Raw genomic sequence first — 16557 nt, forward strand, 5'->3', positions numbered from 1 at the left:
CTCTGTTCATAACACATTCTAGTGTTGGGAACAGAAAACTGTATTGAGCTCAAATGTTTAATCGATGTGCAGAATTTCGGCCAAAATCCACCTGGTTCCATATTCTCCCACTGATGGCCAGTGGGCTTCCTCTCACTACCATATTTGGTAGTGAGTGGATACGCCAAGCGGATGCTTCGCATTTCTACATCCGGTGAAATATCTGCCTCATTGTTCTATCTGTGCCCTGTCTCTGGTTCAAGCACACATCGCGCAACTTTTGACGTTCTGAAGTTTTCTACGACAAAGCCAACGAGTGGTTTATCAAGGAAGCAACTCCGCTGGTTGGAGACGTGGCTCTGCCTGGCTGCCATATTGAAGTAACCCACAGTGAAGCACTCCAAGCAGCTTAGCTAGCTATCCAACTATATTTTCTTTCTAAAGGCGCTTTAGATATTTTGGAACTCGACTGAGCAAACACCATCGGAGATTGAAGATCGTTTTCCTAACCATCTGAGATTAAATATCGTTTTCCTAAAGAGAGACCAAAAATGGTGAGCAGTCACATTTCAAGTCTTCATCTTTTCCGCTTAGCTTAATCATAACAACACACGTTAGCTTGCTATCATTAGCTAGCCCCTTGGCACAACGAATTGAAAAGCAAATCAAACTTCACTTGACAAACAACCACGAAGGTAGCCGCTCAAGATTATTAGTTAACTTTACTATATAATGCTACTATTACTTAGCAGCTTTGTAATGTAAAGTATCGATGTTAGTAAGCTAGCTGAGTTAACGTTACCACAAATGTCAGCTACTAGTGCTTTGTGTCAATTCAGTTAGCTAACTAGGTAACTAGCTAGCTACAATTTAACAAAATTAGCTAGATTGATCTTTACATTTCACTGGTTGTCTACCGTTGGCTGTCTGTTAACTGTGTTAAGCTATGTTGGCTGGTAACGTTAAATACTTGGCCTTGGTAGGCTAGATAACTAACTAGCTAACATTAGCTAGTTATCAAGATATGTCAACCAATGGATCTTGGCTGTATGACATTGTAATTGATTTGCATTGGGTAATCTAGTAAATTAAGTCGTTTGGATCAATGCGTTATCATGCCTTGGTCCTGGTATTCTGTGATGGTATGTGACTTTCACCTATAGTAAATTGTAGCCAGCATATTCCCACCCTATCTTTACACTTGTTTACACACTGAGCTGCACTGGGGTCAGAACGCAATCATGGTTCCATTAAGTCACCGTGAAGCTTGTGAGATATGGGTCGGGAAACTTAACTCAATGCAGGGATGGGATATGCCACTGTACTCCAAATTTTACCTTTCCACACTGATAGATTAAGAAAATTAAAATACTGCTATTTTTCCTGGGAAACTACTCTTTTGTCCTCATGCTAGTTAGCAGTAGCACATTCCGTCCCTGCGTTGAGGTACGTTTTCCGACCCATATCTCACGCTGGCTTCACGGTGTCTTAATGTAACCATGATTGCTTTCTGACCCCAGTGCAGCACAGTGTGTAAACAAGCTTAACGGTAGGGTCGGAATCTGCTTTCTAAGTAAACTGGCACATAACTACCTTTCTTGGCCAACATATTTGTACCAGGTATGGTTACCCTGTCTATCACACTGTCATCATTAATGGAGACATCCCACTTATGAATGGATGTTTGATTCTCTCTGCTTGCTGCAGGTGCTTTTGGCAGCGGCGGTGTGCACCAAGGCAGGCAAAGCCATTGTGTCACGTCAGTTTGTGGAGATGACCCGGACGCGTGTCGAGGGCCTCCTGGCTGCTTTCCCCAAGCTCATGGGCTTGGGCAAGCAGCACACGTTTGTGGAGACGGAAAGCGTGCGCTACGTCTACCAGCCCTTGGAGAAGCTCTACATGGTGCTAATCACCACCAAGAACAGTAACATCCTGGAAGACCTGGAGACACTGCGGCTCTTCTCACGTGTGGTATGACACGATCCAACACATCTTTATTGGTCCAGGACCCACCACACAACACACCCACACACACGACAGGCTGGGAGCAGCACACGGGATAACCCTACGCTATAACAGCCCACTGCTGCTTACGAGTTCAGAATTCATCCATCCCACCAATCACTTCAAATGGGATCATATCCCACTATAAACTAGAAATGTATTGACTGTTGGTTTGATATTGAAGCATTCAATTGGGTTTTTTGGTTTTCAGATCCCAGAGTACTGCCGTGTGCTGGAGGAAGGGGAGATCTCAGACCACTGTTTTGACCTGATATTCGCCTTCGATGAGATCGTGGCCCTGGGCTACAGGGAGAACGTCAACCTGGCCCAGATCCGCACCTTCACCGAGATGGACTCTCACGAGGAGAAAGTGTTCCGGGCAGTCAGAGAGGTGAGAGAATTGTAGCTAAAACGGCCATAACGTCCAGAGGATGTGTGGCATTAGCTTACAGTAACCGTGATTTGAACGTTCTTCCTCATCTGCTCGGCCCCACAGACTCAGGAGCGAGAGGCCAAAGCAGAGATGCGGCGAAAGGCCAAAGAGCTGCAGCAGATCAGGCGAGACGCCGAGCGCTCGGGGAAGAAGGTGCCGGGCTTCGGCAGTGCCGGGATGAGCAGCATGTCCTCAGGGTCCATCATCACAGACACCATCATCGAACCCGAGAAACCCAAGATGGCTACCGTCCCAGTCAGGTACGGAAATGATGGAATTTCGGTGTTGAATTTGATTGTGTGTATAATTGTCTTCAGACTGTGCTCCAATACACAGTGATTGGCAGATGGGGCCCAGTTTGTCCTGATAATGTGACCAGGGTGGGAAATGTTATTTTTGGTCCAACAGCCACTGTGGCAGTTACATGAGAAAATCGACCAGCCAACTCAGATTTCTTTTTGCCAGAAAAAATATATTTTAGCCATAATTACACCAAAAATCACATGACTGATGAATGCTTTTGTAGTGTTTCTAAAACAAGAAATGTATAAGTAGTAAGAAGTAATGTGGTATATTGCTCCATTCAATTTCATTTTTGTGACCTAAGTCTTTTAACCGATGTATGTCAAAAGCATTTAGGTAAAGTAGTGAAACAAATAAACTGTTCAACTGAACATTAAGAATCAACAAAGTGCCTGCCCTGCCACAAAATGCTGAGTGAAACGGCTTATTTATTATTAGTTCAGAGATCTAACACTGCCATTTTTACAATGAGTACATAAGTTGGTATTTATGAGAACACAAATAAATTGAGCACAATTAAAATATGTGAGAGTTTTAATGATAAGACATGACTAAAAGTTTATGAATAAAAGGTTTTTGGAGTGTGTAACCCTGAAAAATGTGAGTCATTAGGCGAGACAAATGTTCAGCTGCCCCTTCAAGGGGGGCCATTACCGTGCTAACGGTTATTGAGAATCTCTGCATCTGTGTTAGCAACAGACAGTTGCAGCAAAATAATGTTGGAAAAACAACTTGGCGTGTGAACAAAAACTTACTCGGCACTCTTTTGTCCCTCTAATCACTCTGACATCAATGCAAATGTATTCAAATCTAATCAAACAATTCATGAGAGCCCATGAGGTCATGTTGCGCAACATTTCTATAGGCTATGCAAATGGGGGAGAAAACAGTGATGGCCGCTAATGAAAAGAGGATCCCATCAGCTTTCTATAGGCTAGGCCTACTATATTTATTTCTCAACTTTCCTAATATTAAGCACATTGCTTATATTTAGATCAAGAGTATGTCCTAGCTGGCTGCCATGAAAATAAACCACTGGGAAAAGCGTCCTCCGTTCGCTATTTAAGTGCATAGATGACATGTATTTATTCCCGGCTGCTCCTGTTTCGATACAGGTGCATGATAATGGTCCATTCTAAATTATAACAAATATCTCACACACATTATTTAGTATATGTAAAGACAAGATTAAACCAAGAATAGTCTGATGGGTGACAATATTAGCCTATCACTTGTGAATTATATTTTATCACTTGTGAATGATGCTCAGCATAAGAAACAATGCCTTTGCTTTTTTTTGCTGCCTTTTTTCATAGTCGCACACTTTATGTAGCCTAGCCCATAGGCCTATATGTTTTAATAAAGTTTGTTTCGGTCACTTTTGATAATGGTGTTTTCTGCTAATGGAACATTCGTGCTTATAGTCTACTACCATGTGTGCATTTCTGGGCTTATAATATAAATAAATAGCCCAATAGTTTATCAACATTTTAAGCTAAATGTTCTGATCTGTTGTGTCAGCCACATTGCATAAAAAATGTTTTTTTTTTAAGCTAGTGGTTGTATTAATTTGGGATCTATCGCATCCCACAACTGTCCCAGACGGTTTGGAATATTTATTTCTTGCACAGAATAGAATAGGGACTTTTGTACAATGGGGGATAGTAGATTGACATAGGCTAGTGCTTTTGCTGTTTATTAGGCCTACTCATCTTGTTGGCTGACGAAAAGTAAATGTGGACAGTTCATCCAATATCTTCAATATGCATCTCGGAATTGGATAAGAGCGTGCGCAGTTGCGTCCACGATGTGTCGGTCTTCACTTGTAGCCTGTGAGAAATACCCGATCACGTGAGTGAGAGACGCTTTGGATTGCGCAGCACACTCGGGGAGAAGGGCACAACGCACTACTCCGGGCCTTTTTAAAAGGAATGGATTTTTTTTTAGGGTCCATTATGGCCATAAAGGGGATGCCGCCGTGAAATTCGAAGCATTATCAAGTGCTTGTGAAATTGTGAATTAGACTTTTACGCAAAAAACAAAGCAGAGCTCATGCCTTTCAAGCAACTTTTTTGAAATCATCATTAGTCTCATCCTGCGGCCTTAGAATGTATTAAAAATAAAAAGATATAGCCCAACGTTTGTAGAACATTTAAATTTTTTGTCATTTAGCAGACGCTCTTATCCAGAGCGACTTACAGTAGTGAATGCATACATTTCATTTCATACATTTTTTTTTCCCGCTCCGTACTGGCCCCCCGTGGGAATAACTCTAAATTAAGCATATAGGAGTACCTATTTCTTTGTTAACCGCTCAACACAGAATAGTGTGTGCGCTCCCTCAAATCGTTTTTGGAGAAAATATTTATATTTTATTCAGCTTTGTTCAATTGCATTCTTCATACTATAAAATAATGCCACGGAATTCTAAGCAAATCTTGTCTGCTAAATGAACTAGTGTCGCCCACAGCCATTTGGCATAGCCACATAAGGACCTTTTCTTCTGAAATAGACTACATTTTCTTCATATCATGCTTCTTTAGACCTGTCTAATATAATAATGGATTTATTGGGAAGGTGTAGTAGGAAATATTACATGGATTTATTAGACTTTTTAAAATGGCTTATTAATAGGAAGCCAGGAGATGCTAGATGTTTGTTAATTAACGGTCAATTACCGTGAGACCAACAGTTATTTGCTTGACAATCGCCGGCTGACAATTTCGGGAAAGCCCTAGACCTGACCATGAAAAACTCTGGGCCACAGATGCAGAGGCTTGTACTGACGATCGTGTGTCTCCCACAGGCCGACCGGATCCAGCAAAGCCCTCAAGCTGGGCGCCAGGGGGAAAGAGGTGGACAACTTTGTGGACAAGCTCAGGGGGGAGGGGGAAACCATCACGTCCAACACAGGGAAAAGGCCTTCGCTTGCGTCCAATGTACTACCGCCACCAGTTAATGTGGAGAGGTACATTTATTCCTCTCAAGTTTTAATCTTTGATAGTAAGCCAAGGTTTGTCTTGCATTCAATGTCTATGCATGCGCTTCACTATTGACATACTTCCCGTGTGTGATTGCAATGTGTGTGATAATAAAACCTCAATCTTGACGCCTGTGTATGTTTTCCTCAGTGTCCACATGAGAGTTGAGGAGAAGATCAGCCTGACCTGTGGACGTGACGGCGGTCTACAGAACATGGAGCTCCTAGGCATGATCACCCTGAGAGTGACCGACGACAAGGTCAGCCGCATCCGCCTGATGGTCAACAACTACGACAAGAAGGGAGTACAACTGCAGGTGAGTTGTTCAGATCCTGACTGACCCATGACCCTTTATCAAGACACCTGGATGGTGGCCAGTAAGGCATACCGCTGTGAAAAAATCCAGTGTTCTTATTTGACTAGTAACCCCAGTACGATTACAAAATGTTTCTCCCCGTGCACTCCTGAACACGGCCCAATGTATTCGAAGATTTCTGTAACAATTCATCCCATATCAGAGATATGTACTCTACCGGTCAAAAGCTTTAGAACGCCTACTGATTCAAGGGTTTTTCTTTATTTTTACTCTTTTCTACATTGTCGAATAATAGTTGTCAAAACTATGAAATTAAATAACACATGGAATCATGTAATAACCAAAAAAGTGTTAAACAAATCAAAATTGTATTTTATATTTGAGATTCTTCTTTGCCTTTATGACAGCTTTGCACATTCTTGGCATTCTCTCAACCAACTTCATGAGGTGAGGTAGTCACCTGGAATGCATTTCAATTAACAGGTGTGTCTTGATAAAAGTTCATTTGTGGAATTTATTTCCTTCTTAATGCGTTTGAGCCAATCAGTTGTGTTGTGACAAGGTAGGGGTGGTATACAGAAGATAGCCCTATTTGGTAAAATACCAAGTCCATGTTATGGCAACAGCTCAAATAATGCTTGGCTATGAAAAGCCAACTGACATTTACTCCTGAGGTGCTGACCTGTTGCACCCTCTACAACCACTGTGATTATTATTATTTGACACTGCTGGTCATCTATGAACGTTTGAACATCTTGGCCATGTACTGTTATAATCTCAATCCGGCACAGCCAGAAGAGGACTGGCCCGGCCTGTTTCCCCTTTAGGTTTCTTCCTAGGTTCCGGCCTTCCTAGGGAGTTTTTCCTAGCCACCGTGCTTCTACATCTGCATTGCTTGCTGTTTGGGGTTTTAGGCTGGGTTTCTGCTGATGTAAGAAGGGCTTTATAAATACATTTGATTGAATTAGCAAAGAGAAATGACAGTCCAGTACTTTAAGACAAGAAGGTAAGTCAATGAGGAACATTTCAAGAACTTTGAAAGTTTCTTCAAGTGCAGTTTTAAAAGCCACCAAGCACTATGATGGAACTGGCTCTCATGAGGAACGCCACAGGACAGGAAGACCCAGAGTTACCTCTGCTGCAGAGGATAAGTTCATTAGAGTTACCAGCCTCATATTTCAGCCCAAATAAATGCTTCAGAGTTCAAGTAACAGGCACATGTCAACATCAACTGTTCAGAGGAGACTGCATGAATCAGACCTTCATGGTTGAATTGGTTTCTTTGCAGCAAAAGGCAAAGGGTGGCTTCATTTATTTATTTTTCACCTTTTATTTAAAAAGGTAGGCTAGTTGAGAACAAGTTCTCATTTACAACTGCGACCTGGCCAAGATAAAACAAAGCAGTGCGACACAAACAACAGAGTTGCACATGGAATAAACAAACAGTCAATAATACAATAGAAAAGTCTATATACAGTGTGTGCAAATGAGGTAGGATAAGGGAGGTGAAGAAATCTCAAACACATTTTTTTGTTACTACATGATTCCATGTGTTATTTCATAGTTTTGATGTCTTCACTATTATTCTACTATTTTAGAAAATAGTAAAAATAAAGAAAAAGTAGGTGTTCTAAAACTTTTGCCCGGTAGTGTATGTCCACTGTGTTGGAATTGATTGCATCTCCCCTGGTATTTAGACACATCCCAACGTAGATAAGAAGCTCTTCACTTCAGACTCTGTGATTGGCCTGAAGAACCCCGAGAAGTCTTTCCCCCTCAACAACGATGTGGGGGTGCTGAAGTGGAGGCTCCAAAGCACAGACGATGCCCTCATACCTCTAACCAGTGAGTCTCATTCCAATGCCTTTCTCAGCCTGTCGTCCTGCCGGCATCATCTTTGATCTGCAATTATTGTGGTATGATTTATTTAGTGTCAACTACATCTATTTTTAAATGTCGTCGTGCCTTGTTTTGTCTGTAGTAAACTGCTGGCCTTCAGAGAGCGCTACTGGCTGCGACGTGAACATAGAATATGAACTGCAGGAGGATAGCCTGGAACTGAACGATGTAGTTATTGCTATCCCAATACCGTGAGTACATGGCTGATAAAATGACTTTTCTTGTAATGTGTTGACTGTATAACAACTTTGCTGGGTTTTCTTTTGGCTGGTTTCCCAGAGACAGATTTTTAAGCATAGCCCCGGAATAAGAAGCATGTGTAATGGAGTTCCTCCATTGAGGTGGTTTTCAGTATAAGACTATGGTTCATTTGTGACCGGTAAACCAGCCTAAAGTTGATGGTTGCGTTGTTTACAGTATATGGTTGTGTTTCCCGGTGCAGATCTGGAGTTGCGGCACCTGTGGTTGGAGACGTGGACGGAGAGTATAAGCACGACAGCAGACGGAACGTTCTAGAGTGGAGCCTACCCGTCATAGATGCCAAAAACAAAAGCGGCAGCCTGGAGTTCAGTGTCACCGGGCAACCCAACGACTTCTTCCCCGTCAACGTGTCCTTTGTGTCCAAACGCAATTACTGCGACATACAGGCAAGTTTCATCTTTTTACGTTGAAGCTTAGTAACTATGGACATTTAGGCCTACAGTCAATGATGGAACACAATGCTCTTGCTATCCCTGCATTTCACTCGTCACATTGCTTTTTTTTCTCTCTTCTATTCCCTCAGGTTGCCAAAGTGACTCACGTAGAAGGAGACGCACCAGTAAAATTCTCTTTAGAAACTTCGTTCCTCGTCGACAAATACGAGATCCTGTAAAAAAATATATATATAATAAAATGTATGCGTCAAAGCTCCAGAGAAGACAAAATAAGTACTCGCCTACCTGCCCGCCTGTGGAACATTTGAGACTGTACACATCAACAGGATCCAGGCCTTCAAAAGCCCTTCCCGCGGTGGAGCGTAGAGTTGGTGTATTTATGTTTGTATGAGAGAGAAAAAAGATCTACAGTGTGTGTATATATAGAATTCAATTTAACGGGCAGCGAAACATGCTGTTATTCGCCGAGGAGAGGCGGGAAGTGAAAACACGATGACTATAGGGGCAGCAGGGAAGGGAGATGGGTGGTGCTCTTGGTTAAGTGGTGGGGTAGGAACCGTACTAGCTACAGACGAGCATCAGGGACGTGTTCACTAGAACACAAAACGGAAAACAATTCGCACTGTTTTGCAACAGAAAACCAAAAATGATCTTTTCTCATTTGAGGAAAACTAAAATGAGCCTTTCTAATTATACAAGTCCATGTAGTCCCTCCCTGATTCAGTCAGTTCTCTTCCGTTTGGTGCCTAATGAACATGACCCTGTTGTGTTGGCTGAGGAGCTAGTCAGTATTCAGCTGGTTGAGCTCCCTGCTATTGAGGTTGAATAATTCAAATCATCCCCACCTCCAAAGAATCATGCATCCTCTACCAGAGACATTTTGTATTTCATACAGTGGAACAGATTTTGAAGGAAGCAGGACTACCCAGGTGGTCTTTCATGTTTTTGTTTTTTGTTTCATAACTGCAGGTTCACCAGAAATCCATTTTAATGGAACCTGTTTACCCACTAAAGGCATCCCCCCCCATTAGATTGATTAATCTCAATATGTAGCTTCAGGTGTTGGATGTGGTATTGAGGAACTGTTAATATGGAAAAGAGTAAGCAGCCAATCCACAAGGCAAACCACTGCATTTGTGGCTATAGGAGTTCTTGAAAAGTAACAGTTTACTATTTACAAATGTATCAGTTGTTGAAAAGGAAGTGCCGATCAGTGTACTGTGGCCCGTATCAGCCGTGTTCTTCCTTCAGTCATCAAACGACCATCAATAGAGGGAATACTTTAGTCCTAGTGCGAGGAGGATTCTCCTTCCAGTTACACCACCTCCCTCTGACACCAGTCATTTACTCCCATAATGAACGGATGCTCTTTAAAATCCACTTAATCATAAGGACAACATGTAGTGGTTTCACATGTTTTGGTTTTGATGTTTTGTTTTTGTATTCCCAGAATTTCAATGCGGTTGGTTGGATAATGGGGTTTGAAAATGGCTAGTTGGAACATTTTATCTGTAAAGAAATACAGACGGGGAATCATAACATTCCAGTATAAAATGTGAAGCAAAAAATCTTTAATTGATTAAAGTGTATTATTCAACTTTGCGGTCTTTATTTTTTTGGTAGTTAATGCACTTCAATGATGTTAACCGGTTGGTTGTTCAGCAACAAAACTGATGCTTGCGCAACTACGGGGCAAAACGAAGGTTACTTATGTAACCACGGTTATGTGAGCTACGTGGATCACTCCAATATATTGGTATCACTCCGCAGCGGAGGGATACATCCGAGGTGAGGATTTACAGATTTACTCCCATCTACCTGTGTCACGGCTGAGGTCCGCCCCTATATATAGACCCCGTGGCCGCGACATACGTTCTCTACATAATTTTTGAGGCGCCTCTAGCACCGTAGAGGATTGGAGTGATCCAAATAGCTCACATGACCGTGGTTACATACGTAACCTTCGCTATGTTTCCCTACGTTGGAATACCCGTACCGGATTTCGTCGGTGCTAGAGGGATCTGGCCAGCCAGCGGCGAAGTCCCAGCGTGGGGCCGTCAGTGGAAGTCCCCGATTAGTACCTAGCAAATATGCAAGAGGAAGGCCAGCTGGCTGCAGCACAGATATCAGCAAGGGCACCACAGATCCCAGCACTGGCCTACCAGCCAGGCGGTATGCTGTCGTAATTGTGTCATGATCCAGTGAGAGAGACTCTGCTTTGATAACCCAGCCCCCAGGAGACTCACCGTAGCAGACAAAGAGCTGGTCTGTTGTCCGCTCCACATAGGCAGCCAGTGCCCGCACAGGGCACAGCATGCCGGAGCGAGGCCCAGACTCCCCCGCTACTACCGGGGGATCGTAAGCAGACAGGATAAAGAGATGTTCACATGCCTGTCTGACAGAACCTTAGAGAGGAATGAAGGGTTAAGGCGGAGAGATATACTCCTCCCACCGGGGTCCATCCGGTAGCACTCAGAACTTACAGAAAGAGCATGGAGCTCAGCAACCCTCTTCATGGAAGTAATCGCTACCAAGAAAGCCACCTTCATGGAGAAGTGTTTCAGGGAGGCAGACTCCAATGGTTCGAAAGGCGGCTTTGCCAAAGCTGCCAAGACCACATTCAGATCTCAGCTCACCATGGAGCGGGTCCTAGCTGGACGTAGGCGACGAACCCCCTTCATAAACCTGGAGACCAAGGGATTGCGCCCCACTGTCCTGTCCATCCACCCCACATGGCAGGCAGATATAGCAGCCAAATAGCCTCTCAGTGTAGAGGCTGCTAAGCCCTCATCCAAGCGAGACTGCAGGTATTGGAGGACATACTGCACCCCGCATGACTCGGGCACAACCTTAATACCAGTGCACCAAGAGCAGAACAACCGCCAGCGCAACTGGTATGCCGCGTTTGTAGCCCTTGCGCTCTGCATGGTGTTCATTACACCCTCCTGTAGTCCTAACATGGACCATTTAGTGGCCAAGCCCACAGACCGAGGCGGTGTGGTCTCGAATGCCACAGAGTTCCACTGGCCTGAGACAGAAGGTCGGGTATCAGGGGCAGTTTCCAAGGTGTCTCAGACAACAGGGACAGGAGAAGGCTCAACCAGGGTGGTCTGGGCCAGTATGTACAGATTGCCTCATCAGATATCGTTTCCTAAAACCAATTGTTGAGATAATGTGCATAATGCCAACCCAGAGATGGTGCTAGTGGGGCACCTATCTAGGATAGATAAACGGGTGCATTATGTGTGCCTGATGAGGATGTCGTGACCTGTAACATGTAACACCTGAGTAAAGGATTATGCTTGCATCTTATCTAACTCCAACGTGAGTTATTCACATACACAGATTAACATGGTGTCAGAAGTGGAACGCAAGACCCCACTAGGTCAGTTATCTCTGCCGACCGTGCCTCCACAGGCTGAAGGCCTGAACCCAGACCCCAAGAAGGTGGATGCAGTACAGCAAATGCCTCCACCTACAGACGCAAAATCAGTGCAGCGACTGTTTGGTTTTGAAAATGACTTAGCCATATTCTTACCTCATCTGTATGGCGTGTGTGAGCCATTGCGTCAGCTGATCAAGAAAGATCTGCTGTGGGCATGGCTTCCTCAACATGATACTTCTCGAATGCTTCAGTATTTTATCCTAAGAAGCTGGCCAGACACAAGAAAGAGTATGCCCATCCTGGTGAGGGACTACTGGACATATAGAGAACTCACAATGCAGGAAGAGGTCGTCAACAAAGCGACAGGGTGGTAGTGCTAGAAACTCGATGCCTAATGATTCTCGTATCCATGCAGGGCACTCAGGGGTCGAAGCCAGTCTCAGGAAAGCCAGATACTCAGTATTCTGGCCCAACATGCACCCAAGAAATTAAACATTTTGTGGCTGTGTGCAGCATATGTAAAGCTAATCTACCTAAGCAGCAATAGGAAATGCTCCAGCCACATGACATACAGTTGAAGTTGGAAGTTTACATACACTTAGGCTGGAGTCATTATAACTCATTTTTCAACCACTCCACAAATTTCTTGTTAACAAACTATAGTTTTGTCAAGTCGGTTAGGACATCTACTTTGTGCATGACACAAGTAATTTTTCCAACAATTGTTTAGACAGATTATTTCACTGTATCACAATTCCAGTGGGTCAGAAGTTTACATACACCAAGTTGACTGTGCCTTTAAACAGCTTGGAAAATTCCAGAAAATGATGTCATGGCTTTCGAAGCTTCTGATAGGCTAATTGACATAATTTGAGTGAATTGGAGGTGTACCTGTGGATGTATTTCAAGGCCTACCTTCAAACTCGGTGCCTCTTTGCTTGACATCATGGGAAAATCAAAAGAAATCAGCCAAGACCTCAGAAAAAGAATTGGAGACCTCCACAAGTCTGGTTCATCCTTGGGAGCAATTTCCAAACGCCTGAAGGTACCACATTCATCTGTACAAACAATAGTACGCAAGTATAAACACCATGGGACCACGCAGCCGTCATACCGCTCAGGAAGGAGATGCGTTCTGTCTCCTAGAGATGAATGTACTTTGGTGCGAAAAGTGCAAATCAATCCCAGAACAACAGCAAAGGACCTTGTGAAGATGCTGGAGGAATCAGGTACAAAAGTATCTCTATCCACAGTAAAACGAGTCCTATATTGACATAACCTGAAAGGCCGCTCAGCAAGGAAGAAGCCACTGCTCCAAAACCGGCATAAAAAAGCCAGACTACGGTTTGCAACTGCACATGGGGACAAAGATCATACATTTTGGAGAAATGTCTGATGAAACAAAAATAGAACTGTTTGGCCATAATGACCGTTATGTTTGGAGGAAAAAGGGGGACGCTTGCAAGTCGAAGAACACCATCCAACCGTGAAGCACGGGGGTGGCAGCATCATGTTGTGGGGGTGCTTTGCTGCAGGAGGGACTGGTGCACTTCACAAAATAGATGGCATCATGAGGAAAGAAAATTATGTAGATATATTGAAGCAACATCTCAAGACATCAGTCAGGAAGTTAAAGCTTGGTCGCAAATGGGTCTTCCAAATGGACAATGACCCCAAGCATACTTCCAAAGTTGTGGCAAAACGGCTTAAGGACAACAAAGTCAAGGTATTGGAGTGGCCATCACAAAGCCCTGACCTCAATTCTATAGAAAATTTGTGGGCAGAACTGAAAATGTGTGTGCGAGCAAGGAGGCCTACAAACCTGACTCAGTTACACCAGCTGTGTCAGGAGGAATGGGCCGAAATTCACCCAACTTATTGTGGGAAGCTTGTGGAAGGCTACCCGAAACGTTTGACCCAAGTGAAACAATTTAAAGGCAATGCTACCAAATACTAATTGAGTGTATGTAAACTTCTGACCCATTGGGAATGTGATGAAAGAAACAAAAGCTGAAATAAATCATTCTCTCTACTATTATTCTGACATTTCACATTTTTTAAATAAAGTGGTGATCCTAACTGACCTAAGACAGGGACTTTTTACTAGGATTAAATGTCAGGAATTGTGAAAAACTGAGTTTAAATGTATTTGGCTAAGGTTTATGTAAACTTCTGACTTCAACTGTACCAACATGTCCTTGGTCTAAAGTGGGAATGGTTCTGTTCATTGTCAAGAACGTTCCTTTTCGGGGCCTCTTGAGTGGCGCAGCAGTGTAAGCACTGCATCGCAGTGCTTGAGGCGTCACTACAAACCCGGATTTGATCCCAGGCTGTGTCGTAGCCGGCCGCGACCGGGAGACCAATGAGGTGGCGCACAATTGGCCCAGCGTCGTCTGGGTTAGGAGAGGTTTTGGCCGGCCGGGATGTCCTTGTCCCATCGCGCTCTAGCAACTCCTCTGGTGGGCCGGGCACATGCACGCTGACACAGTTGCCAGTTGTACAGTGTTTCCTCCGACACATTGGTGCGGCTGGCTTCCGGGTAAAGCGAGCAAGAAGTAGTGCGGCTTGGTAGGGTCGTGTTTCAGAGGACGCATGGTTCTCGACCTTCGCTTCTCCCGAGTCTGTACCAGAGTTGCAGCGACGGGACAAGACTAAGTACCAATTGGGGAGAAAATGGGGGTAAAACATTTTCTAGAACGCTCCTTTTCAGATTATAGTGGACTATTATTCTGATTTTTAGGAGGTGGAGAAAGTGATTGACACAACCGTCGACTGTTGTAAACAGCAGTTTAGCAGATATGGCATACCTGACGTTGGTGTAGTTATGGATAATGGATGAGTTTTCACTGCTAACTCCGCCTAACCATTACTCTGACTGTGGTAGGGTGAAGAGGTCACATGATGGAACTCCCAGGCTTTTGCAAAAAAAGCTAAGTCTTGACTCGGATAATGAGCCCCAGTTAAGTCGAGTCAAAACTTTGCTTTTTTTTTGTGCAAATGCCCGGGAGTTCCATCATGTGACCTCGTCACCCTACCACAGTCAGAGTAATGGTTAGGCGGAGTCAGCAGTGAAACAGCAAAGACTCTCATCACAAAGGCTATGCAGGAAGGCACAGATGTGTGGCAAGCCATTTTGCCATGTATAAATACTCCCACAGAGGGCTTCGGCAGCAGTCCTGTACAGCGCTTAATGTCTAGAAGCACCTGCTCTCTGTTGCCAAAAACTGCCAAGCTCCTCGCACCAAAGGTCATTAGGGATGTTCAGGCACACAAGCGTGCATGTCAGGACAAGTCAAAACATTACCATGTGGAGCATGCAAAAAATCTGCCTGTAATTAAACAAGGCCAAGCTGTCAGAGTGCTTCTGGCACCTCAAGCCAAGTATGCCACATGGAGTCCTGGCACATGCATAGGGCACATCAGCGCAAGGTCATATGAAGTGGAAGTAAAAGGCCGAAAGTATGGAAGGAACCAGAACGACATACGCCAGTTTCGGGAAAGCATAGGGCACAGGAGGGCCACATGGGAAGAATATCCCCTGGATGGTGTGGGCAGGACACTTAATGAGGAGACGGGGAAGACCCCACCAGGTCAGTTATCTCTGCTGACCGTGCCTCCACAATTTCAGGAGGATGTGGAAGAGGAAGGAGAGGCTCTGAGGCTCCCAGAGGTGCCCAACATCCCAGAAGTGCCCAACGTACCAGTGTGCCACGCTAGGGCAAGGGCTAACATAAGACCCTTAAGAGATGGGGAAAAAAGAAAGGAAAAAGGTGTTGACGCAAACAGGTATTTTCAATGTGCTATTAAAATTGTATGAGGTGCTCGAGATAACATCTTCCTTTTCATATAGAATTAAGATAATGGACATAATGTCAACCCAGAGATAGCGCTAGTGGGGCACCTATCTAGGATAAACAGGTGCATTATGAGTGACTGATTAGGATGTCATGACCTGTAACCCCTGACTAAAGGATTATGTTTGCAGTTTATCTAACTCTCTGACGTGAGCTATTCACACACATTAACACCAATGTTCTTCGATTTTTGTTTAGACTTAAAAAGCCAAGCACATGCCATTCTGGTGCATATCCAAATGCTACCCACCCTCGGGTGTTTTTCAAAGGGAAATGCGGATCGGCATCTCACAGCCCTGGATGAGCCAATGTTTTTGACGCAATCATCAGCAAAACGAACAGTAACGCATACAATTTCCATACACCATCGCACAACAGGTTGAAGTCAAGAGGGGTTCCCAAATACGAATGGGGCAATACAAGGCATCCATATTGCCATAATATCACTGTCACAAAACGATGTCAATTACGTGAACAGAAAAGGCTAGGTGGAACGCGCAACTCGTTCATTCTGCAGAACAGGTGGCTTATTGATGCCTACTCATTTGAAGTAAATGTGCCATGTTGCCTACTCATTTGAAGTATATTTGCCATTGCTAAAGCAACTTGAGTTGTCCTAATGGTCCTCTCTTTGTAGATATAACTTCTTTATTGATCAAGCCACAACAGAACGAGCCAAATCAAACATGTTGCTGGTGCTCAATCTCTTGACACTAGCATCTCCATTTCAGTCTTTTGACGTAGATT

The 16557-nt window shown here is 44.0% G+C and overlaps 1 protein-coding gene across 1 annotated transcript; it reads left to right on the forward strand.

The window, feature by feature from the left end:
- The first annotated feature begins 238 nt into the window (after window positions 1-238).
- Window positions 239-10168, forward strand: LOC115162950 (coatomer subunit delta). The gene is made up of 10 exons (XM_029714496.1): window positions 239-533; window positions 1687-1950; window positions 2195-2374; window positions 2480-2676; window positions 5526-5687; window positions 5851-6016; window positions 7714-7861; window positions 7998-8106; window positions 8358-8562; window positions 8700-10168. Exons 1-10 carry the CDS (start codon window positions 531-533, stop codon window positions 8787-8789), a joined length of 1524 nt encoding a protein of 507 aa, XP_029570356.1. The 5' UTR covers window positions 239-530; the 3' UTR covers window positions 8790-10168.
- Window positions 10169-16557: the final 6389 nt, after the last annotated feature.

The sequence above is a fragment of the Salmo trutta genome, chromosome 26, assembly GCF_901001165.1.
Source record: "Salmo trutta chromosome 26, fSalTru1.1, whole genome shotgun sequence".
NCBI lineage: Eukaryota > Metazoa > Chordata > Actinopteri > Salmoniformes > Salmonidae > Salmo > Salmo trutta.